The following is a 26,421-nucleotide window of genomic DNA, read 5'->3' as shown; positions in this document are numbered from 1 at the left end:
GAGCAAATAGAGGCCAAAGTTGCAAATGTGCTTAGATTCCACAATGTGCCTCAAAATGGGGGGAAAAAATTAAAACAAACAAACAAAACACCAGAATTCAGACGGGAGCCAAGACCAGCCAGTAAACGTCCTCCCTGCCGTTTGATTATCAGCAATAATTGTTTGTTTGTTTTTTTTTCTTCATGCCAGCTTTTTTACCCTAATGTAATTTTATCTTTCAACGTACCTCCACATCCCTTGGAATGACAGAGGGAGACAGAGTGGGAGTTTGTGGTGTCAATCAACACCTGCTCTGCTCATATTCGTTTAAAAATAGTGGAGCTGGGAGGTGCAGTGAGGGAGCTGACAGCTAAATAGTCCTTGGAGATTTTTGATAGGCAGAGGAACTCGGTGGCTGACAGTTAATGCTTTGTGTGTTTGGCCCTAAGGAGATTTTCACTATAGGTATTTTACACAGTGCTCAAACAAACATCAACTCACTGTTCGCCTTCTTTTGAAACTAAAAGCTGCAGGGTGTCCTGGGTGTAGGATAGCTCTGCTGTATAGTGAAAGGACTATTTTATGCTGTGAAGGAAGAAGGAGCGCAGTGTAAAATATGAAAAAGGAGGAAACATTTACTCTGGAATTGTCACAAAGTGAAATGCAGGTGGGATGCTGCAGAAAGGCATCTAAACCTGTTTAGTCATTGTACTTTCAGAATGCATTTACTTCAAAGAATGGAGTAAACCTGCAGTAGATGGACTGCACACAGGCTGCTGGCTCAGGGGGGTGAAAAACAAGCAGGCCGCCTCACGTTGCAAGAAATAAAAACCCAAGTTCATTATCAGCATTTACTTTCACATGTAACACTTCTGGATTCTGTATTAGTGGTCAGTGCATTGAACATCAACACACACACACAAAGGCAGTGGCAGAGGAAACAGCACACATGTTTGAAGAAACCTTTTCATCGGAGCAGGTGTTCAATGAGGCATACAGACAACAACAGGAGCTGAAGTCTGGGAGCCATCAGGAAGCAATCCTGAGGATTTTGTGACTCAGATGAATAATTCATCCGTGTTGATTTAGACTGTGAGTTTGTTTTCTGAAGATATTTTCTTTTTTTCCAAGAGGTCTCGGAGCAACATGTATTTAGAGAGCCATCAAAAGGGCAGATTTAATCAGTTTACATTCTGCAACAGTTGTATACTGAAAGGTTATTTAAGTACAAAAGAGATGTTTAGGAAACAAGTGACGCCATGTTGTGTTACATGATGCTCAGTATCTTTTGGGATGTCATCGGTTTGATCACTTTTAGTTGTTTACCTGCTGTTTAAAACATTATTTTTACAACGAAAGCTCTACAATTATAAATGCAAGATGTCTTTTCACAACCTTTTTTGCCTCAATGAGGATGGAGGGCCAGGACTTCTCTGCGTGATTAATTTCCATGGGGTACCCTTAGTTATAAGAGCTACATTTTGTTTTTGTCAGAATTTCTCAGACAGGGTTTGGTTAAAGTACATCCTTTCACACTTTTGACCCCTAAAGGTTCCAAATCTTGCTGCCTTGTTACCTTGACGGTGTGGACTAATTTGATTTCTGAGGGCTTTTGCATTGATTTCAAATCATTTCATCATAACATTCAATCTGCTTCATTTAAGTACCTTTATGCATCTGTGCTGCATGTGTGCTTAATAATCCAAACACTAACATCTGCTGAATTTCAAACAAGCCGAGGAATCCGCTCTGTAAGCTGCTTTCACCCCATTTTCTCAATTTTCAGCCTCAGGTTATTTATAAAGTCCACACTTCTCTGTCTTGCATCTACTGTATCAATAATTAATAGTCATATTTGAACAAAGAAATTAATATTTAAAAGGCTCAATCCGTGCTCCGTCTGCAGCACTTCATCCCCTCATGCGTCACATTATAGTTGATTCTGGACTCAACAACATGGTCCGTGTTGGTGCTGCTGCTGGCAGAGATGGGGGATTTGAACAGTTTACACCGAGGCTGTAAACATTTCTGTTTTAGTTTAAGTTGTAACTTCCATTTCTTACACAAGAGAATATACCGTTATATATACAGTGTTTTTCCTTGAATTTACAATGTCTTCAGGCAACAAAACAAGGACTTTAAATTTATTTTAGGCTTCATTTTTCATCCAAAAATACATCATCTGTTTATACTTTTATTTGAGACACCCTATTTCAGCTGCTGCTCTGGCGTCATGGTGCAGACTTCATCCCATACACTGTTTCTGACACATCACAGTTATGTATCAGCATCGCTGCCCTTTGTTGACACTGTGTTACATACTGCTACTGCTAACAGATAACAGAAAATACCTGATGACTCCGTTTCATTAAGTGTCCCAGTAAGGACCTGCACTCACAAAGGCAGCATCTCTCCAGAGTGGAATGCAGCCATCATTGCTGTGTTTCCTACTGTAAGAAGTGAAAAGATGTGTGTGCTGTCCGCCTTTGATCTTACATGTAGACAGCTTTTCTTCCTTTTTGCAATAATCTAATAATAAGGCAAGACCTTTGGTTTGTGTTGTGAATTGAAGGTCATTTATTGTTATATATTGCATTGTCACAACCTCCTGTGACCTCCTACACTTCAGTAGAAGTCACAATGCAAAAGACAATACCTGAAGTTATTGTAGAGTATCAATGTTGCAAACATTTGATATTGATGAGTATTTTTTTTCTCCCTCATGCAAGGTGTTGGGAATTAATCAGATGCTATCATCAATAGGTTATTTAGTTAGAATAGAATTGCAAATAGTTGCAAATGTGTTAATATTAAGTCTGCAAATTATGCCAGTTATAAATAAGATACTAATTGCAACTAGGAGGTTAAAGGGTACTATTTGCAGTTTCTCTCAATCAGAAATTACAATCAGGAACGTTAAAAGGCTCCTTTCTGTTAAATGAAAAGTCAAAATGAATAAATCTCAAACTTAGACATTGAGGTAAACTGACAGCATGAGCAGCACTGCTGCATTTCAGTATCTGCAGCCCTCTGTGTGTGTAGTGAATAATATAATACAGTATTGTATCGCATTACTGTATACATTTGCATAATTCTAATGACATTCTGTTAGGTAGCACAATAATGAAATACAGTTTCCTTTTTTTGTTTTAATTTAATCTGAAATTATGCAAAAATATAAATAAATTACTTAAATATAACAATTTCAATATTGCTGCTGCTTGTGTCTTAATGTTGTCAGTGTGGTGTGTAGTTGGAACAAACTATGAACACAGAAATGTTTAAAAGAATACAAACATGTTTGTTTAGTTGAAATTTGAGTCATTAACCATAAATACTGTATGACAACAATAAATAAGAACTTCTTTGTACCTGATAAATGTAGGAAAAATATAGGAGTTTTGTAGAAAGATTTTTGTACCCTCCGTGCTCCCCCAGGCTGTTTACTGAATGCTGTTTGTTGTTGAGCGCCATATTTACATTCGCCTACACACCTTCATTGGATTACCAAAAACCTCTGCCTTCTAGCTCAGACAACACTGCCGGCCAAAGGCCCAAGAGGGACCAAACGATCACGAGGAGGGAGGGGAGAACCTTAATGCAATTTGTATGGCACAGAGAACTCGGCAGCCAGATGGGAACCAGGCTGGCTTACCTGAAGCAGCATTCCTTATTTACTTCAGCGCCCAAGGCCATGTCAGACAAGGGGGGGGAGAGAAACATGTTAGCCCAAGCAAATTATCACTGCTTTCATGTGGGTACGTTCTATCAGATCTTCCCACTCTGCAAAATGTAATGGAAGTAGAAGCAAAGTGCTCAAGGCCTTCACCTCCAACGTGTTCTCATTTACGGCAGGACAAGGTGTGTGTGGGAGATAAAGGAGCAGGTCCCAGTCACTCCCAGCCTGAAGTCTGTGGCATCTAGAACATTCTACTCTTGCCAATCATCAGGGTCAGGATATTGGATGGAGAGTAATTACAACAGGGGCACTTTGGTAAAGGGCACTGAGGTAAATCACAGTTCTGCCTCTGTGTGTGTGTGTGTAAAGGTGAGTCAGACTAATTGTAAAGGGACAAGTGTAAATCAATAATTGAAATTTAAATTTTGATGTAATCACTGTAGCTTTTGTATGGCAGCTATATCTGGATGTAAACACAGTGTTAATGACGGCCGTATGACACCTCTGCTTGTTGACACAGAAAACCAGTTCTGCTGTTTTGTAAACCAATTCATTATCACATTACAAACCTGTGAACACCTGTGCCAGTAAAAACACAACTTGAGCGCCTTTTATCCTACGCTGTGCATTATTGTGACATTTTGTGTGTAACTGACAAATATGGCAGTAACATTTCATAACGAGTGAACGTCTCACTGCAGGCCTGCAGCGTCCGTGCAGCATTATATCTGTTGGGCTCAAATCATTTCAGTCTCATCCCAGCAGATGCATATTGTAGTCTGGTTTTGGTACAGTAGAGAAAACTGCAGTAAGCCATTCAGAGCTGACAGCCATCTTTAGAGTAAAAAAATAATTTATTTTATGAATGTGTCAAAACTGAGTAGTCACTGAGGCTATAGAAGACTAAACAATGTGAAACCAGCCTGTGATCTGACCTCAAAACTTTTTCTCAGTTTCCTGTGTTTGAACCAAAAGCTTATCAATGGCATGTGATTTTAGCAGGTGTCACTGCATGAACAAAGCAGCTAACATTATGTATCAAGTCGAACCTCCAGGGCTCTGTCAATTGGCAGCTCTGGCTGTAATACAGGATCCAGGAGAGGGAGCAAATCTGGTGGTGTTCAGGTTGGACTGGACAGGACGAGTGTCGCCCGTAGCGACAGTGTGATCATTAACAGAGACGGAGTGTTTCCTGTTACATTGTTTGGCTTTTTTTTTTTTTTGGTCCAAAAAACTTCTTCTCCTGCTTGTTGTATGGATACATAGTGAAGTTAGATGTTTGACTGAATGCTTTTTACACGTTAAAATCTGAGCAGCTACTCCATCAAAGTATGAAAGCTGGAAACTCGGTGGTCGAAAACAATATGTGTGCTTTCTTATTAAGGCTCCTGCTGAGCATAAAGGGTGTATGTGCAAAGGGGTGGAGTCAGATTTTCTACTTTATGTGACCTTTCCATTGAAAATCCATGCTCTGGGTGTAATAAGATTCATGACTTCAGCTCTAAATCTGATGCCAAAAATGTTAATAAATAACTAAATAAGCTATATTAAATAATATAGCGATAATTATTTTTTAAAGTCTGTCTAAAGGTGCTGTTTTCAGAAAGCGTAATCTTGTCTTGCACAATTTTTATTTATATATATATATATATATATATATATATATATATGCTGAGGCTCCACCTAAGTCTCCTTGGAGTGGCATTGGACCGAGCCTAGTCGGATTGATTGGAGCACTACCTGCTTGCCTGTTTGTCAGCCATGAATAATCTGTAACGACATTCAGGGCATCAGCAGGGGCCTTGCAGTGTGCATTCATTGTGGAAAATGGACAGCTCAATCAAAAGAAGCTCTTGAAAAGCCAGTCATAACCGCAGGCAGAGCCTTGACCCAGAACACTGTCCCACTGACTTAAGTCGCAACCTCACCAACATCCCTGAATGGAAGGTCCTGGTGTGTTCCTTGTGAACTCAGTGCTTCTTTTTGCCTCTCCCTCTCCCTCCCTCCTGTCTCCCCCGTCTCTCTTGCTGTATAATAGAGCCATGCGTCACTCAGAAGGCCACGTTATCCTTGTTAGGAGACAGACGCTCATGGCACCACCCGCCATTCTCAGCTCTCCTCGTCAGCTAGCATGGGCCACCCATCACTGCACTGCTTTACATGATAATAGAAGTTGGAAGACTTGATGATAAGGCACTATGCCCTTGGCTCTGTGACCTGGGGTTAATTTGGGATTATTTACACATGGAAATACTGACTAGGTTTGTTGTGCATCTGTGTTGTTTGGCTGATATTTGACAGGCTCTTTGGCTGATGCAGGCAATGATGTCTTTTATTTCTGACAACCTGGCTCGGTGTCAGGTGTCAGGCTTTCTTTTCTTTCATGTAGGAGAGGTAAATTGGTCTTTGGAAGAGCACATTGTTGGTTCCTTGAAAGGAAGTTTTGGACACTTGTGGCGTCACTGATGATACTGATGCCATCTGGTACAAAGAAGAACCACGGGAGGAAATGGAACACTTTAGAGTACGCTTTGACGGGTTGCCAGGATGTGCAGACAGTGCATTCTTAAAAGCGTTCATCTGTGATGTCTCCCCTCAACCATTGTGAACTCTCTCTGTTGAAATGGTGCATTCCCCTGATGCAGAGTCACCAAGCCTAATCCTCCTATATCCACTGATGAATCCCAGCCTCACACACAGCAGGGAGGCCATCTAATTGAATTTCCTTGGTCACAATGAACACACACTCAGGACCTGCGAGTTCCAGTCCTTGCCTTTGATAAGCAAATGACCCCTATGGAATTGAGGTCAGAGCCTGCGAAAACAAGAGTGAGGGAAAGAAAAATAAAGTCCTGCACTCAGACAAGCCCAATATCGACTCACCCGGGATTGAGTCCAATGATGTTTACCCTGTGTGTGTTGAGCCGATGTTGGCTCAGGGGGAGATTCATCCTACCCATACACATACACACACATTCAGAGAAAGATGTCGGTGCTCTCACAGTCTGACCCCTTCCCTTTTGTTACTGTTACTCCTCTCCTTGCACATTTGAATTGGAATTCATGTGTAAATAATGTTGCCACAGATTAGAATAAAACACAGTGTAAATATGGGCTCCTCCTTTGTGCTTATGAGTGCGCCACTGGTTCCAGTAATAGCTTGTAATGTACTCTATTGCCCGAAGACTTTGCAACAAGCTCCTTTATACAATACTAAGGTCAGTTTATTCATGAACTCAGCCACTCTGCATCTCTCACAAGCTCTTTTTTCCCCCCATTCGTTACTTTTTCTTTTTTTTTCAACTTCATGAAACTCTTCAGGCAAAACAGAGAGTTTTCTTTGGTGTCTCTAATGGCTGGGATGCTTTAATAGATTCCAGTTTTTAGTTGAACTTCTGCATGCTCTCTCTGCTTTACACAAGTTTGTTAATTACCAGACTTCTCTGTGTTCAGATGAACAAACTTACAGGACACCATGGGTGTAATCTACATTGAAAAACCAGACAGGTTTTGGGTTGATCTGCTCTCTACAAACATTTGGCAGCTCCAGCAGCCAAATTAGCATATTTACTAACTCCTAATTATGGGTAGTAGGGTTCATTCCTACCTATTAGTAGGTCACAATGTGCATTATCAACTGTTGTAATGAGTGTTGATCAGCTCTTGAGGTCTGCAATTGTATAAGTAACACAGCAATGTGTGTTTGTATGCAACTACAATAGAGCATGGCTTTAATGCCTAAAACTACAACACTGATTATTTTCAAATATCTAAAGATTGTCAGTCATCCAAATCACTTTTCATTTAATAGCTTGAAGCAGAGCAACTGGACCTGTTAGAGTTCCTTCAACATATTTCACTGCTCCTTCAAGGAGCTTCATCAATTCAGATATTTCATTTCAAATACTGACTATAATAAACCTTAAGGTGTGTCTAATAAATAATATTACCAAATACATATGATGCAATAAATAAAACCATAAAAAGTAGAAAGAATGAGTGCACTCACGTTTACTATTATGAACCTTGTCAGAGATTTTGTAAATTAAAAAAAAATGACTGCTCTGTAGGCACGCTCAATTCCTCATAGTGTAACAAGAATTATAGTTAACCACAGCCTACTGAGTTACCCCATTGCGCTTTAATAAAAAAAAATCACCAGGGTTCCAGCTGTGAGCCAAAGATTCATATGGTGTCAATCACATAATCGGCCTTAAAAGTTTTCACAGTAATTTTACCGAGGTTGGGGATACGAGCTCATTTATAAATGGGCTGCAGATCAAACCAGGGGGCGAGGGAATCATGTCATGTTTTAATTATCATTTAACAGGGATGTTATGGGCATGCTCTGTATCTTCAGGATAGGAAGTGTAAATTTCCTTTTTTCTCCTAGTTCCTAACACCTCGGAGGCAGCTAAGCACACCATTATAAATCAATATTAATAAAATTGTGTCCTAAGTGTGTTGAAGCTCCATTTACTGAAGGACGTGTTTCCATGAATCAATATTTTGTGTCGTCATACCTGAGTGACGTTCATGAAGTTGTGTTTGACTCACAGTCACCCTAATGGCTTTGGAAAACAACCATAAACAGCAGCCTGTCCCATTATTGAGAACTGCTTTAAAATTACAGTCGCATTTTGCTCACAAAGTGATGAGATTATTTTGTCCTACTTATTAATTGGAGTGAAATTGGACAGAGTGACTCACAGCAGTGTTACTGGAAGGTGTCAGACACAGAAAGCAGGTAATTATGGCAACAGGAAGAGATAAGGAAACAGAATGCAATTACCCTGGCAACCAGAGCTTCAAATTGCTCTTCTTAGGATTTCTCACCTCAGGTTGCTATTGTTCATGCTTTGCATCTCCATACGGATCTTTATTCCTTTCACCCTCGGAGTCTAAGGGAGGCTTGCATTAATCAAATGCATTGCTACTGTAAGCAGAGCCACACTGAGCACTGAACGCTGCTTAATGCCAGATTTCAAATGTATGTAGTCAAATATAATTTTTTTTCAAGGACTACTGTGCACATAAACTTCTGTAAGCTCATTTGAATCCAGGCCGTCAGATGATCCCATTCTTCATATCCGAGTCTGTGAGGATTTCTCTGAACTTACCTTCATTTAACTTTCAGGTTGTAGGGCAGGCTTCATATCCCGCTTGTATCTTGCAACTGTGCTGTTGTTACTGTCATATATCCATATATAATGTGCATTCCATAGATTGTATTCATTTTTCTAACACTAAATAACAAGTACACACAAAAACACATTTTTTTCAAGTTATTAAGTTATTTTTTCCTAGTGTATAAAAAAACCTTTTGCCTGTCTGTGACTGATCATATAACCAATATTAATACATTAATACACCTGTTAAAAGGGAGTTTTTCCTTGCCACAGTGCTCTTAAGAGGGTTCAGGCTCTGGGTCTCTCTCTGTGAAGTGCTTTGAGACAATTTCTAATTGTAAAATGCGCTATATAAACTGAATTGAATTGAATTAATATAAATCTGAGTGGCAAACTGTTGCTACTTGCTGCTATAACAGACCATCACCATCTCTTGTTTTTGTTTTACAGCAGCTAGTAACTAGCATTTAACCATGCTCACCAGGCCTATATGTGTATATTTAAATGGTCCGATTATGAATAAAATGAAAAGTCCCTTCAGTACTTGACAATCCTCTGACCCCTCCCCAACATGATATATTATATGTCTATTTAATAGATATGGTTTATGCTGTTAGTGTATTTAATATAAGGTACTTTTTCCATGTACTCATCTAATGTGTGTAAGCAGGCATTAAAACAGACAAACGGACATATAGCTTGATTCACTGTTTACCTCAATAAAAGCATATTACTCTAGGCACTACAGAAATGGACATACAAGTATGGTTGTTATCCTGGAACACATAAAAACCTTTGCATTATAAATTCATGAGGTCATTCCCCCATGATAAACATCACCTCTTCTGGTGTGAACAGCCCAGCCACTGCTCACACCAGAACTGACATATCGCACCACATTTTGGCATCCTGTGTGAACCACACAGTTATTATTTATTGCCAGTGTTACTGTGGCTGACTGTTTATTGAGAATATACAGAATCCTAACTACAGGTATAAGCACTCTACCTGGACGCCATATAAAAAACTTTGTTGTTCTTTTTGTCAGTGCATAAATGTGTGATTTAGTTTTTTGTTTTAAGGCCAAAAGCTGCAGCACCGCTGACTTCAAGGAAAAATAGAGGTTTCTTCTGCTCCATTTGTCTGTTCTCTGGTGTGCCCATTTTATTACTTGAACCATTTGTTTTAGCTTTTAGGTGCTCTCTCAGCCTGTGCCAAACACTCTCACTGCACACACACACACATGCTCTCAGTCCTAACAGATGCTGGACTTCAGAAAGTGACAGACAGAATCAAACTTTTTGACAGTTTTTGGCAGAAGTATTAAAGCCAGTGGAAACAATTTCCTACTTTTGAAATTAACCGTGAGAAGCACATTGCACTCAGCATGGGGTGTTGTTGATGCTCGGAGTGTTTCTTCAGGCCTGGAATTACCACACGTGTTCTCACACTTACAGTGATCACATATAGCAAAATCTCCCACATTTAGACACTAATACATGGGAGTCTGCCAGTGACCCTAACAGCTACTTATCACTGTGTGTGGCCGCCAGCGATGGAGCCACTCCACTTTCCTCCCCGACAGCTCGTGTCACCGCTGGGCCAGTCTGCACTCGTGCACAGGCCTCCACAGAGCATGTGCAGTTTGCCTCAAAATGTTTACAGGAGGGAAAAAATCCCCAATTTTTGGTTTGATGAATACCCTGTTACTGTAATTGCTGTAAAGGTGTGATGCCGTGATAGGTGCCACTTTGTCAAGTCTGCAGTCTGGAGCTGCAAATGATCATTGCAGGCAAAGATCAAGTGTGCAAGGGGAGTGTTAGAGTGTCACAGAGTGCTTTTATGTAAATGGTAGTTGAAGCCTGTACTGTACATGCCACTCCTGACAGATGTGTCATGCCTGGAAAATGTTCCTCACTCCAAGACAGAGTCAAGATCATGGATTAATATACAATAAAAAAAACAAACAAGGTCAAATGAAGATAAAATGAAAGATTGCTCCACAGATATACGAATATGTTTGGGTGGTTTAGCAGAATGGATTTCATCTGAATCCTGCTTTGTTTAAAGAAGGGTTTATCTTCACTCTCTTCCAGAAAAGCATTAATGCTGTTGTGCCCTCTATTACATTAAAGGAGCATCACTTGTATCAACATTGTTGTAGCAGACCCCCCCACCCCCTCACCCCCAGTGGGTTTAATAATAGAGAAGCCGGTGATACTCAGTATTTTTCGTTTGTTTAATGCTTCCTTGTTCCTTTCCGATTGTTGCTGCTTTAACGCCCTCCGAATTACAGCGAGGATAGCTGTGAGGCTCTCTTCTCATTTTCCTCAGTTAACAAGCACTCTGTTTATATATGATAATGGTTCTCTGCTTGTTTAGTCTGCCTGGCTTTTTTTTAATTACTTTGCTGGTTTAGTCAAAGGTACAAAGTGCTCTTAAGGCTTCAGATCCTTTTCTGTGTCTCTGTTGAGAAATATATATGGTCATTTAACTCTTCGCTGCTGAGCTGAAGAGGATGAAAACCTGCGCTCATTCACTCATTGTGCTCCACCATTTTGACTTGTTATTCCCATGCTTGTTTTGCAGCACTGCCAGTCATGCAGGTGACGATTGACATCACCAGACAGCAGGTGGAGAAGATCTTCGGTCTGGATGAGTATTGGTGTCAGTGCGTCGCCTGGAGCACCACTGGAACCCAGAAGAGCCAAAAAGCTTACATCAGGATCGCTTGTGAGTTCTCTTTAAAAATGAACGCTTGCAGATCCAAAGGCTGCCTAACAAGGTGCTTATTTTATTGCATGTCAGTATGTAATGAGAGGTAATTAGCAAGATTCTTTTTTTTTTCTTTGGGTGGTTAGGGAAGGACTAACTTTCATTTAACAATTAGCCCAGAGACCTTTATGATCTGTTGCACCGCAGTGTATTACAGTGATTATAATTTAGTTCAATCATCGTACTGTGATTCTACTTACCAGAACAAAATATCAGACCCTGGCACGGAGAACGACAGGGTAATGCGTCTGCTTGAAGGGAGTCCTGAAAAAAAGTGGAACACTAAATTTGAGTATTCATGAGCATATTTTTCAGCAGATACAGTATATCAGCAATGATCCCTATGAAAGTAACTGGAATAAAAACAGATTTGAAATTTATTGCTGTGCTGCAATCATAAATCTGTCTGGGGAACACAGACACATCCCCCGTCGCAGCCGCAAAAGCTTTATTAGAAGAAGCCATTTTACATTTGAGCATTTTAAAGCATTCTGCCTATTAATTCCCACATAATAAATATGTATTACTCCAGACTACAGTCGAGCGCGGCACCGTCTCTAAACCGCCAGACGTTTTGAAAACACACATTCATTATCCATCATTGTTTGAGAGCTCACCAAAGTCAGATAGATGTAAGATGAGGACACACACATATTCACTATACGAACATGCACACCCATATATGCTCACATACATTTGAGCCTCCCGTGTTATAGCCTCCTCCAGTCCCATTGTATCGGCTTTAATTAAATTGAATGTCATGAAACTCCCTGCTTGTCTAAATGTTTCTCTCAGTGTGATTGCTCAGGACAGGCTTAACAACTGTTTAATGGAATTCACTTGGGCCTCTCAGCCACACCCTCAGTACCATAATATGCTGCTTCATTTGGACTCAAAACCTGGGATGAACACATCAAATTTGTGCCAAGCCTGCAGCTATCAACTGCCTGTACAGATTGTCTTAACAAATAGGCCTGCATTTATTCTCCCTACGAGAAATAAGCATTGCCAGTTTTACCTGTGTAATTCACAGTTGGGGCTTACAGACAAATATATTGTAGGAGTTTGTGCAACAGTAAGAGTACTCAATGAGACGTAATGTGAAGCCCTATGCAGTCAGCCAGGCTTGCAGGAGCTCTTGTCCAGGCGCCTCAGGGCTTTGTTTTCGTGTGGCTGCTCCAAGCCGTCATACAGATGGAAGCTGGAGGCTGGCGGATGCCGGCAAGAGGAGAGTGGGTGGGAGTGAGGGGTAATGCAATTGCTTTTGCTTGATGCCGGGCCCCTCTGGCAGCAGACAAGCATCTCTGAACCAGCCAGGCAGCCTGTAATAAGCAACATGGTTGGTGCCACCGATCCCACTGTGGCTTAGAGGCCAACTAGAGTGTGACATGCTCAGTGAGGCCATGGGCGGACATTTCAAGAGTGGGAAATTTAGAGACGCCACCAGGCCAAGAATTTCTTTTCAAATCTCACAAGCTTCTACAAATATTCTAACTGGTTACATGTCTGGTCTTTATTTCTTTTTCTAAAAGACCTGCGAAAGAACTTTGAGGAGGAGCCTCAGGGTAAGGAGGTGGCGCTGGACCAGGAGGTGTTACTGCGCTGCCATCCCCCCGAGGGAGTGCCACAAGCTGAGGTGAGACACGAATACGGAAGATATTTATAGGCCCACATCTAGCATCCATTTACCCTTTCCTTACCATGAGGACAAAGAGCATAAACGTGCATCAGAGTTAGCTCTCCTGCATCTCTCTGCACTAAACCAGGGAACAGACAACCATGTACGGATAAATTACACCTCTAATTATTCCACACTATTGATTTATTATCTCTCTTACATCTCTGAGAAGCCGTATATCACATCGACTCATCACATCAGTCAGGATAGGCTTGGAGGCTTTGCTCCCCGTTTGGCATCTCTAAAGGCCTATCCATAATTAATGGGTCTCAGTCTCTCCATGCACTGTATCTCTCATATACTCTTGTTCTGCTCATTTCTCTCATACTCTCTCTCTCTCTCTCTCTATTTGTCTGTCTCTCTTTCTCTACCCACATCTCTCGGCGGTGTACATCTGTGTTTAGAGGACCAAACTGGGGCCAGCTGCTTCACCTCATGTGCTGCATCCTCTGGGTCCCAGATAGGCACTAACTGCTCTAATAACAACACAAGTGGAGCTTAGGCCAGCCACTCAGACAGCATAGAGACCAGAAACAGCCGACCGGCCAATCACAGCTCGACAGTGTAAGGACAGTTTGTGAAATGGGAAGGAAGGTGCCGACCACAGTTCGGCAGAAAAGAACATCAGAGCAAAAGTCACCACAGGAGAAAACAGGGATAGCGAGCAAGAGGAAGAAAGCCCAATTATATGTGGTATCACAACTGGCAGTAATACCAACAACAATGCAGCCATACAGCGTTTCTCTCAAGACAGCACAAGGTCAAGTGAGAGCAAGAAAACAAGCAAGCTAATCTGAGAGTACACCACAAAAAAGAATAACATCAGTTTTGGCTTCTCCGAGAGGGCACAGAAACTACACATAGCATGACCAGCTTCTGCTCACAGACCACCAACAGCTACACAGATATCCAGCAGCTACAAAATAAAGGCTGCATTCTCACCATGAAAAGTGAATAAATTTTAAAATCAGTAGGGTGTATAAATCAATGAATTCTCAGCGCCACACCGAGCTCTTCCTTTTTGTTTGTTTGATTGCATCAGAAAAGAGGTACCTGACTGCGTTTCCTGTCCGTGTAGACATCGCTCATCCACAGTACGTCTGGCCACCGAAGAGCTGAATGTTGGTGGCTGCAGGGTGTTTGTGTCGAGTTTCGGTGAATTTTGAAGCGCTGAAATATATTTTTCAGGTGGAGTGGCAGAGGAACGAGGATGTGATCGACCCAGCGGGTGACCCCAATTTTTTCATCACAGCTGACCATAATCTCGTCATCAAAAAAGCGCGGCTGGCGGACACAGGCAACTACACCTGCGTGGCCAAAAACATTGTTGCTCGCCGCAAAAGTACCTCTGCCACGGTCCTGGTCTATGGTAGGTGATAAAGTCTTTCAACAGATGTCAGAGCTGTGTACGCAGAGGCTAATAGCAGGTCTGGGTATGATTGAGTTCCCAGATGTACAAAGGTAGAAGCAGCTGACTCATTTTAAGCTTGCATGTTGCTTCCCTTATCCCACATTTGCACAACTTCTGCATGCTCTCTTGCATGGAAGATACCTGGGTCAGATGGCCGCACTGTTACTTTCAGGGTTTGTTAAGGACAACACACAGTGGTACATATGTGAGACATAAGGAGACAACTTGCTTTGGTCAGCAGGCAATGTATTACAGTATATGGTCATAAATAACTACATAAAGAGATAGTAGTGTACTGCACTTTAATTAACATAACTAAAACATAAAATGATACTGGCAGCCATTCTGCTAAAGCTGGCAGTCTGTGATGTGGAGGCTGCCATCTTCCTCCTCCTCTGTAGTGGATCCAGTTATGAGAAGAGAAATTGAATTAACAGCAAACTGTAAATAATGACTTGGCTTGATAAGCAGACTGACCTTTATTAAAATGCAGAGAAACAGCATTTTTTTCTATCACAGAGTGCTCCATGGGTACTGGCACTACAAAAGTTCTGCATATATTACAGCCTGTCTTATTCTCTGCTTCATGCAAACAGGCAATAGGAACCACGTGGGAATGATTCATGGAAACAAATTTGTGAATAAGGAATCTTAAATCTGGCACCACATCTGATACAGAATCTGTTTTTGTTGACGTTGCCAGAATATGATGACACTACGATGTGCTGTGAAGAAAGAAAATCATTTCTTTGTCATTAAAAAAAAAACATACGGTATGCAGAGTGTGTGTAGACATTAATGAGGGTGCAATTAAATCCTTTTACAGTGTTAAGGAAGAAGACAATAAAAAACATGAATTGACCAATTAAATTAAAAGATATATATATATATATATATATATATATATATATATATATATATATATATATATATATATATATATATATATATATATATATATATATATATATATACACACATCCAGTGGGTGTGTTTACACTATTTGTTTTGGATCAAAGCAGAAATTATAGTTGAGCTAGGCTAAATCAGCTCATTGGATTTTTCTCACTGTACTTAAAATATACTAATTAACTTACACATTGCTCCATGATGGCCCTCTGCTCATTTTGATACAGTATGCTTGCTATGTTTTTTTATGTTTTTAAATCACACACAGTGTTGGGTCCTGTTTTTGCTTCCATTAGAAGTCTTTTGGTCCATGTCACGTTTACATTCTGTTCATTTGGACTGCTACTCCACGATCATGTGTTAGCTTTGGTCCACTTGCTTGATGCACACCATGGTTTGGATTGCAGCATTAACACACACAATAAACCACATTAACACATTGATCACACCCACATTCATTTTATCCAACTAAAACTGTCAAATCTGAACACACCCTAAAAAAAAAGATGTGGCATAAGGGGCATAAAGCTGAAAAAAGAGGAAATTGTTCACTTAAAATGTAAGATGAGTAATGCAGTTCTCTACAGGTTGAATATTAATTACCACTTAAGATCACCGTTATGCTGCTTTTTTCAGCCTTTGTTGGCCGAAAATGTTAAGAACCTCATTTGGATTTTAGGCTGTAATTCCAACACGAACATGATTTATTTATAATATTAATGTAACAGTGTTCTCATATAACAAAGGGGATACATATCAACAGAGAATAGGAAAAAGCCTTCAGTACATGATTTTCATTTTATACAGTTTATTGGTTAATCAATAAAATCATCTAATCAGTATTTAACAATCTCTGGAGTAATTGAATTTCTTTTTAAGGATAATTTTTAGTCCAAACAGTGAGAACCCTGGAGGGGGTCTGAACATTTAACTAGCGCTGTATGACGGCAAATGTGGTTAAAAAGTGAGGCGTGTATTTTCACTGTGAATGCTGTCAACACACACACACACACACAATATCATGCACTCCTCGGAGCCTCCAGCATGAAAATAAAGAAAAATCTCGCAATTATTCCCAATGTTAATTATAATTGATTAGTTTGTTGTTAAAAGACTTGATTAAGAAATCTGAAGTTGATTTGACGGTAGAAGCATTCACACTTTGTTTGCCATTCTTGAGTTGTCAAACAATGCAGACCCATGGAAAATAAGAACAAATTGCTGAAGTACATGTCTCACTTATCTGTGCTTGATACAGGAACACATGTATTACCTATGCAGTATTAATTAAAATTAAATTAGAAAAAAACTGCTGTTCACTCACACACTGCTCTAACTTACAGCAGAAAAGAGAATTTCAGTTAGCACGGCACAGCCTGCCATACTAGTTAATCTAGCTAGGTGTTGCAAGTCATAATAACTGCTACTTTTCAAAAGAGGGTTCAACAGGGGGCCAGAGATGCATTTTAACAAGGCCTGGCTGGTGTGACTGCACTCTATGCTAAGAGGTAATCAGGGGCCGAGATGCCTGGCAATTTACCTCGCTGTGGCGGGCAATCAATCGCAAAGAGAGGGCGAGGAAATGATTCAGCCACGACAAGCACAGGAGAGAGTTAGGGGGGAAATTAGAAAGGGAGTATGTACAGAAAGGGAACGACAGTGCTGTTCAAGTCAATAAATCAGGAATCTCTGTGTCTTGTAAGCAGAGAGGAAACGCGGTAGATACAGGAAGTGCACCAACATGATTTGATGTAATCACCTGCAATGATTGAGAGATACAGGAACAATTATGATGCCAATACAGCTAAGGTTTTAGAACATGGGCTCTGGCTCAGCAAGTGGCTGCAATAATAGAAATGCAGTGTGCAGAGTTTTTGAACTGCAAGAACCTTGAAGTTCAACATAAAAGAGGAAGAAATTATAGAGTGGTGTTCTCTACAACTGGAAGAATACTTGAGTTTGAAGAATATGACATGTAGTGGTGTGAAACCAGTGGTGGACGGCTGAAGGACACAACTCAAATCAGTGGAACAATGTTATTCTTTAGTAGTCAGTTGGCATTTTCGAGGAGTAGGTGTTATTTTTGTATGCATGTATGGCCATGAGCATTTGGGTTTAAATGGCATGGTTATGCAGAAAAGATTTTCATATTATGTTTACATAACCTTGGTTGAATTTTGGTGGAATATTCAAAATGTGCACAGTACTTTGCTGTCTTCTTTAGTCATAAAGTGAAAGAAGGCGAGCTGTCGTGTTATTTTCTGCTCCCTGTTGAAGCCATTTTGTTTTCACTGCAGTTGGCTGCAGCTCCAACTCAGACACAGGAAGCAGCCCTCCTTTGCTCTTGCTCTTCCATTTGTTCACCTTGCAGTGTGGAACCAAAGAGTGTAACAGCAGTCATGATTATTCTAGCGCAGCGCACCTCTTTTCCTTAGTGCATGTCGGGTAATCCTGGCTGCTCTGTCCCTTCATTCATCCATCCCCTCCATCCCTCCAACCCCCCAACCCCACCCCACCCCCCACCTCACCTTTCCATCCCAACCCCTCTGGCGCTGGTCTGACAGTCAACGGCGGCTGGTCCACGTGGACCACCTGGTCGTCCTGCAGTGCCGTGTGTGGGCGTGGCTGGCAGAAGAGGAGTCGGAGCTGCACCAACCCCACGCCACTGAATGGAGGCACATCCTGTGAGGGGCAGAACGTCCAGAAAAGTGCCTGTGTGGCCACCTGTCCAGGTAACTCCCAGGCAACCCTGTTTGTCCTGTGGCGCTTGGCTTCCTGTGGCTTCCTTTTTGCCTTTTTTTGCATCTAGAAGTCATCAATTCATCTTTATGTTGGCTGCCCTTTTGTACCAGCATCTCCAAGTCTTTTCTTAGATGTCAGGCTTCTGTTGCTTCCTGCAATTAGAGCGCTTACACAGCAATGTCAGAGCCTATTAGTCTTCACAGTAAGGCCTCATCCTGAAAGAGATGTATTATTATCACACTTTGTTCACATATCTCTTAATCTTCTGCACTGTACGCAGGCCCTGCTTTTATGTCAGACAGTCTGCTTGAAAAGACTCGGTCCCAGCCATGCATTTGTGACACACCAGCTAGTACATTTGTTATTGTTTGCTGCTCAAGCTATGTAGTAAATATGGGCAATAAAAGGCAGAATTATGTTAGCCTGTGTGCCATGTTTACGTGTGAGCAGTTGAGGGCATTTCATTTGCTTGCTCGATCTCCCTTGTGAGAGGCAGAGAGTGTCCTGTCTTATAGTGAGCAACACATATTGATCTCTGGTAGCCTGAGATGAAAGTCAAGCTGCTTCATTTGCAGTCCCACATTAGGCCCCTGAAAGAGGGAGAGATAGCGAAGGAGAAAGCTGGATAGGAAAACGGAGGTGTAAGGTGGAAGCAGGGATAGGGACAGATGCAATCAGATACAGTGTAAGGAAGGCAAGAACAAAGCCCAGAGAGAGAGAGAGAGAGAGAGAGAGAGAGAGAGAGAGAGAGGGAAACTGAGAAAGCCTGGCTGTTTGACTGCCAGGAGATCTGTGTGCGGACATGTAGTCGGGGCGCTGCAGCCATGCTGACCGCAGGAGAAATCTCCCACGCTCGGCAAATAGCAGAGAGGGAAATACAACACCTCTGGCAGTGGCAGCTTCTCCCTGCCTAAAACAGAGGTTATCTTCTTCAGTGAATCAGGGTGTTGTGTTACACATCTCCCATGTAAAGACATCACTAGTTGTCAAGCATGAGTGTAAGTAACATGGCCCTCTGGATTACAGCAGTAGGAGGGAAGACAAAGGAACATAAATGCATGACATGTCGTCACAATCCGGATGGGTTTGGACTCTCTGGAGTTAGAGCAACTAGTAAAGCAATCAAAAGGGGTGCCAAGGGATGCTTGACATTCCTCCACAGCAAAGCAGGATACTGACCTCCATGGGCTTAAAGAGATTAATGTCAGTCCAAGCTGCTATTGTTAGACTAAACCCCTCCCTCCTCTATCTTTCTCTCGCTCCACAAGGAGAAAGTGTGTAATTTCAACCATTAGTGTGCTGTGACAAAAATTGCATTGTGCTCTGTGAACACAGTTTGCAGAGACTTTGAGAGAGAAAGGACTCAATTTTTTTCCCTTGATGAGAGACGCTAGAGCACCGTGACCCCGCTTACACCCCTATCAGTCTGGTTGTTTGGCAACAGAGAGTCGCCTCTGCCTCGCTTTTTCACTTCTAACCTGTCTGAGATGGCTAACATCAGTGGCACAGACAGCACCAGCTGCCCCAACCTGGAGAGGGTTTCCCTCAAGGCCAAAGTCCGCCATGCCAGAGCCCAGGGATGATGAGCTGTTGTTTCCAATCACAAGTGGCATGGAGGCTCTTGTGTACTCACAGACCTGCCTCTGAATTAACTTCTCCCCAAGATGAACTGACAGCCCTCCTGAGTTTGTCACCCAGCACACGCACACACCCAGCAGTGACAACCCCATTATACATATCCTCACTTTGATTCTTCAAATACATGATTAACATGTGTAAATCATCAGCCTGAATGCATGAATAGACACTCTCATATAAGAGTCACATTCTGCAAGAGGCAACAGACCAGCCCAGAGGGGAGCATCACTGCATACAGCTTTAATTATCACTGTGCTTATAAGCTTCACAGGTCTACATGGTGATTTCAGTCCATTTCTGGAGGAAAAGACTTGAGAAGAATGAATTACATTGGGAGCTGTAATGCTCCAGTTAGACATCGTGTTATTTATTTAGACACAGCTGACATTTGGATTCAGAAGCAGTGTTATTTTTTTTTTTTCCTTTTTTTGATTTTGAGCCTTGAGAGGCATTTTTTTCCTCTGCACTGCCTTTGTTTTTGAGCTGTGTGTTAAAAATTACAGGATTTAACGGTGGTCTTGTTTCAGCGGTTCATTAATCATCCAACATTCTTTGTTGAATATTAGCTCGCTTGTGCATTTAACTCCAGCATCAGGGGTTTGAAAAGGGTTATGGAAAAATATATTTTGTTTTTAGCTGCTTACCGTGTCATTTCCAGTTGCAGCCTGTTTTTGACAAACACATTGATGGCCTCTTGGATTTGCTGTATTCATCTTTTAGGGATAAAAGATGCTGACAGCTTAATGAGTATTCACTGGAAACAAATCAATTTAAATTTGGAACCAACAACATGCAAAGGCTGTAATTTGTTGCTGCATTGCCCAGCCGAGGCTTTATGCGATTCTTGTTGAAATGCTGATGGCCATTTGTTGTTCCACATTTAAAAAGTGGCACAATTCCTTCAGAGTAGTACAGTTACAGAGGCATATTTTCATATGCTGTATTCTCATACAGCTTGCACAAACTGACACCAGCGGCCCTGTTCAGTAACAAAACTCTCCACACGTCTATTCAGGATGACTCTTCTATCTAAATGTGAGCTCCCACCTCTCATCGAGAAAGTGTGAGAGGCTCATCTGTATTTTTGTCTAAGTCCCCAAAGTGTTTAATGAGAGTTGGCAGAGGCCTGTGTGGCAGATCAGATGGGCTCCATGCTGGGAGAGACACAGGGAGCTGTGGAGGAGGAGGAGAAGGAGGAGGCTGAGGCTAAAGCCTGAGGCTCAGAGCAGAGCAGATCAACACTTGAGACAGCGAGTAGCCAAACTATGCAAGGGCTTATCTCCATTTCTCTTTCCTCTCTCACTCTGCCTTCTTCATTTTCTTTTGTCTCCATCCCAGCATATCCTGCTGAAGTATCCCACATAATTCTGCAGTCCATTCCTCAGGCTTTTCATTGACTCTGCCTCTGGCCTGCACTGACTTGTGGTCAGAGCCAACAGTCATGGCAAAATGTCAGATCATGCCAACTTTTTTTCCAACAAGGACAAACACAACCCGAGCCAACAGCAAATAGTTAGTCCCCACTTTTGGAAGCGACACGACGACACCTGCCCCACACAAATGAGCTGAACTGTTGGCTGATATGAGAGTGATATACCAAATAACCTGAAGAGCTTTTTCTAACGTGTGTGTGAATTATTTAAATATAGTTCTGATCCCTCAGGCTTGCCAAAGGAGTCATGAGAATTCTACTAGACAGAAAATAAACAGACTCGGGGCTGATTTGTGCATGCGTACTCCTGTGTGTTTGTGCACGTACGTGCTGTACACATGCACCCATATGTCGACTGTCTGCACTGCAGGCAAATGTCTAACTCTACTTTGGAAATAAGTAGTCATGTCTTTGTAGATGTTATCGTTGATTGTTCTGGAGACTCCATATTTTATCTGTGGAATAAATAACTGCTCTGGCTAATAAATGTGACAGAAAAACACATTAGTTCACTGTGAAAAGATGGTGGCCATCTGGTGACAGCCTTGCATCATTTTTAATCATTTGGTGCCATTTGTTTGGCCCGCCCTCTTCATATCGCAGTCTGTCTCATTGTGTTTTAGTCAACCTATAAAGAAGCATCTCTGCTGTCTTCGGATATTGACTACAGTTGGCAAAAAAATCTGACATTCTATTTATATTAAATTAGCCAGAATTACACATTGAGGTCTGGTGATTAATCTCCGTTGCATCACCCACGTCTGTGGCTCAGCTATCAACGCCCTCCATGGGTCTGTGGTTTTCTGCGACTCCCCCCCCCCCCCCCCAATCAGCCTTTGAACGCTGGGATTAAAGGTGGTTACTGTTCACACATGTGTGTTGACAAGACAGTGGAAGCAGAGGGGCGGCCTGCTGGTCTCAGTGGTACTTGTCTACCTCCTTGTGTTCCCCTCAAGGACACAGAAACCATAGGTGTCCGATGATCTCGGACTGTGTCCATCAGCAGCCATTGTCATTTTGAACAGCAAAGCCTCAAACAGGCCCTCCTACCGACCTATAAAGAATGGCTGGGTTCCTTTTTTCTTCTCCTCTTGGCAACATGTCCAAATGGGGACTTGCCACTGGGTTATTGTATTACTGTTCCTCCTCTGAGACCTGCCTGACCTGAAACCTGTGGAGCTGCATGATTGAAAATCAGCTGTGGTGCCTTTTGCACTAGTGCTAACAATCTCTTTCTGGGGATTTGATAAGGAAAAACATGACTGTGGAGTACAATTTTCTCACGTGTAAAAGTACAAAGTTTGGTCCTAATTTTTCGCCTTACGTTTGAAGAAAGAAAATCAAGAAAAGTGTCAACTTGCTTGCATCACTCCATCTATTGCCGCAATCCTTTTTTGCTCTCTATATTTCTTTAGTTGCTGCTGTTGTGGAAAGCATCTTCTCTTTCAGACAAAACACGCACTCAGTGTTCAGACACGAGTCATCAAGGACTGTTTATGCATCCTCATATTTCTTTGATTTCCCTGAGCCTTAGGTCGGCGTGCTTCTGTCTCATCCACATTCTCATGAGCAACACAGTGTTTCCACACCAATCTCCTTGTTTGAAAATGTCATTTGCATGGCCATTAGTCTTGCTTTGTGGTGGAAAAGAGAAGTAGAATTTCATCACCTCATTGAGGCAGATGTTGATCTCATCTCGTTATTTCACAGTGGTGTGGATAAACTGAGGGGCGACATAATATATTCATTAGGATGTAATTCGCTATTCAATCATTCTCATTCCCAGCCTGGATAATCAGCCCACTGGCCCACGGATGGGTCCACTCAATGCCAAACAAGGACAATTATCTGATTGGTTCTGCTCTCTCTGCCAAATGGATCTGACTGCAAAAAGGCCCAAGCTGTGTCAGCATCCCACAACACACACATACAAATACATTCACAATTTTTAGCAACCATTTTGGGGCACTACAGTACGGACACGTGTAGGAGCATCGTTGATTGACACTTTGAGCCTGTTATCTGGTTTTCCAAATGGAGCTTTCTTAAAAGCAAAAAAAAAATCATTACCCTCGACAGTTATGCAATCACATGTAGTCTCACCTTTAGTAACATCTCACTTATATTTTATTAACAAAAGCCCATGACCTGCAGGGGGTCAGAGCTGCTCTCTTGGGGTCATGCCCCCTGCTCTCTTTATTGCTAGGATTAATGAGCACTAAGGTTTCCTTGCCCTTAGGTCAGTCAGGGGAAAGGTTGCTGCTGTCATAGAAGTGTACATGTGCTCTGTGTGTGTGTGTGCGCAGGTGATTCTCGTCTGGTCCCCCTAACTCTTACATTTGGGAGAGAGAAAGAGCGAGACACTGGTGCTTTTTTCCCCCCCATGAGAGCTCATTACTGCTCGTTTTCCCATTAGCCCTATGGTAACCTTCCCCAGGCCTGGCGCTGTGTCACTCTCAATATCACTCTGAGCCACCACCCCCACCGGCCACAACACCAAATTACCCCTACCTTTGCAAAATGGCCTCCCTCCCTGCATGTGGTAAAGCTGCTGATATTTCTTATGCCAGGTATGCTCTGAACTATTATGCTTGCGCTATGGTTAGGCTTTTAGCATCCATATTACAATCAATCAATACACTACAGCCAACACTATAGTTGCCACAATCACATCTAATTTGACAAAACGTTAAAGCAATGTATTTTTTTTCATTCAAGAATTCATAAATAAAGCTTTTTGTGATCCATACAGTGCATGTATGTATTAACTATCGATCTTCCAGGCCCCAGCACACACTCGTAAACAGCGGTGTTTAATTTAGTTGCATCTGATTTCCATGATGAAAATAAACAAATCAAGAATAGAGACAATATGGCTCTCCTCAGCCATTTCACACGCTTTGGTTTCACTGTGCAGCTGCTGGATTTGAGTGTGTGCAGGTGGATTTGCATGTCTTCATGAGGTTTTCCTTACCAGGTTTCCATTTTAGAGCAAGTGGATTTGCACATGATGGCAACAAACTATTCTGCCAGTCCTTGACTCACACGCAAAATACACCACTGCTTTTACGCTGCTGCTGCTTCTGAACTTCACTGTGTAGTGTTTTAACAGTTCATGCTGTTTGTAAAAAGGAGTTACAGCCTGCTTTTATTGAGACTATTCAGCATGTTCTCCAATCAATAGTTACTCCTCTGTGAAAGAAAATATAAACGTTTGAAGTGAATCTTTTTTTGCTGCTGTGCATGTGTTTGCACTCAACCATGTTACTTTATTTTATTTTATTGTGTGTGTTTTTTAGTGGATGGAGGCTGGAGCGAGTGGAGCAAGTGGTCGGCATGCGGCGCGGACTGTTCGATGTGGAGGAGCAGGGAGTGCACCCAGCCCTCACCTGGCACGGGGGGCAAAGAGTGCCAAGGGCTTGACCTCCAGTCTCTCAACTGTACCAGTGAGCAGTGCCCGCAGAGTGAGTGCAACACCACCCACACGCTGCCGACTCTTCACGGTTCAACTCCGTGGACCAACAGAACAGATGCAGTTTCAAATATTTTTGGTCACCTTTTGGCAGTAGCATCAGTTGATGGTTGTTTTGATATGGGCTTGCTCATTATAACTAAGCTTATGAGAGGCAAATGAACATTTGAAAATCAATAAATGTGCTTCAAACAACATCTTAGAGCCAACAAAACATGCTGCTGATTAAGAAAATGTGTGCCACAAGGCTAAGATGAAAGTTCAATGTAAAAACAAAATCAAGAAGAGTTCAGTTTCACAACCTTCATCAAATACAACAACAAGTAGATCACAAACAACACATGCAGGACAGGTGTACTGGAATGGCATCAATTAGCCCCTGAAGTGAGGCCAGTGGAGAAGGATGAGAGGAAATTTCCTGTCATGCTTTTTTTTCTAACATTTCCCTCAAAAGAGGGAGGATTTCTTTTTTATCGGACTACACACCAAACATCTTATTTCTCCTTATGGCATCAGCTTCTTGTGATTGATGTTGAGTTCATCTTATAAAGGTTGCATAAAGAAAGGATGTCCGTCTCATCAGACCCTTGTATAGACATGAGATTCTTCTGTACCTCCACCCCCCACCCCCCACCCAGCTTGTCCCCACCTGTGTGACCTTTTCAAACCATCATTTCTAATTAACAACGGTAAGACACTGGCTGCTAACATAATACACCATCTCATCACGTGGATCGCTGCTGTGTCGCTCTCTGACCTATTAATAGAGCTGAGAATTAAAGCATCTCTCCTCTGATTAAAACACGGTCTGCCACATAAATGGCCACCGGTCAAATCGGGTGTGAAAACACACGAGGCCAGAGGACAAGCTCACACTACGATAATCCTCAGCATTTGTATAAATGTTGTGCACATATATAAGAAGCTAAATATTCAATGGGCATTACTCCTCATGTACATTGGCTAGTGTGGTGCTGCCGCTACCCTGTGTGTCATTAATAGGGCATGTGCATACTGTCAGGATTAGAAACTGCAAAGATCATGCAGCCAGAGCCGGCAGCAGAGTGGAAAGTGGCACCGCAGGGTCCACTGCGGACCAGATGGACACGAAGGGAGAGCTCTGTCACTCCCTACAGATATCAAAGGCAGAAAGATATTGGAGCTTTGCTTCTAGAGACAATGAATCTCAGACTGGCGTGGCACAGATAGATGTTATAAATAGTGTGATTTGGCTAATCTGCATGGAGAACACAGTTTTAATGGGGATTCAGCTGACACGGGCCAGTGCACTAATAAACTGAATTATGTATCTTGCACTGATTGATAGGATCAAATGGAACTGTGCATGGAAGGGGTGGAGGTGGGAGGTTGCAGAGTATCTGCTCAGATGTACTGTATGTGAATGCTGCCTTAGCTGCATTAGCACTATGTGAGTATGTGCATGCATGTGTACGTTTCAACCAATAGCTGAGTTTGGCTGGCACAGTGAACCAGGGAGCTCAGTCGGCCCATCATCAAAGGTCAGCAGCTCCTCCCGAGAGACGCAAGATGTATACACAAAGATGCCAGTCATTGTT

General features: G+C 42.0%; 1 protein-coding gene across 2 annotated transcripts in view; it reads left to right on the top strand.

Annotated features, from left to right (window-relative positions):
- Window positions 1–26,421, top strand: part of unc5a (unc-5 netrin receptor A) — a 114,513-nt gene that overhangs the window by 64,927 nt on the left and 23,165 nt on the right. For both annotated transcript variants that reach the window (XM_028415686.1, XM_028415685.1), the window contains exons 3-7: window positions 11,377–11,520; window positions 13,095–13,198; window positions 14,429–14,609; window positions 18,125–18,292; window positions 24,672–24,836. In XM_028415686.1, coding sequence (XP_028271487.1) covers window positions 11,377–11,520; window positions 13,095–13,198; window positions 14,429–14,609; window positions 18,125–18,292; window positions 24,672–24,836 — 762 coding nt within the window. The remainder of the gene's footprint in view (window positions 1–11,376; window positions 11,521–13,094; window positions 13,199–14,428; window positions 14,610–18,124; window positions 18,293–24,671; window positions 24,837–26,421) is intronic.

This window comes from Parambassis ranga, chromosome 10, assembly GCF_900634625.1.
Source record: "Parambassis ranga chromosome 10, fParRan2.1, whole genome shotgun sequence".
Lineage (NCBI taxonomy): Eukaryota > Metazoa > Chordata > Actinopteri > Ambassidae > Parambassis > Parambassis ranga.
This window is presented reverse-complemented; position numbering and strand designations above follow the sequence as displayed.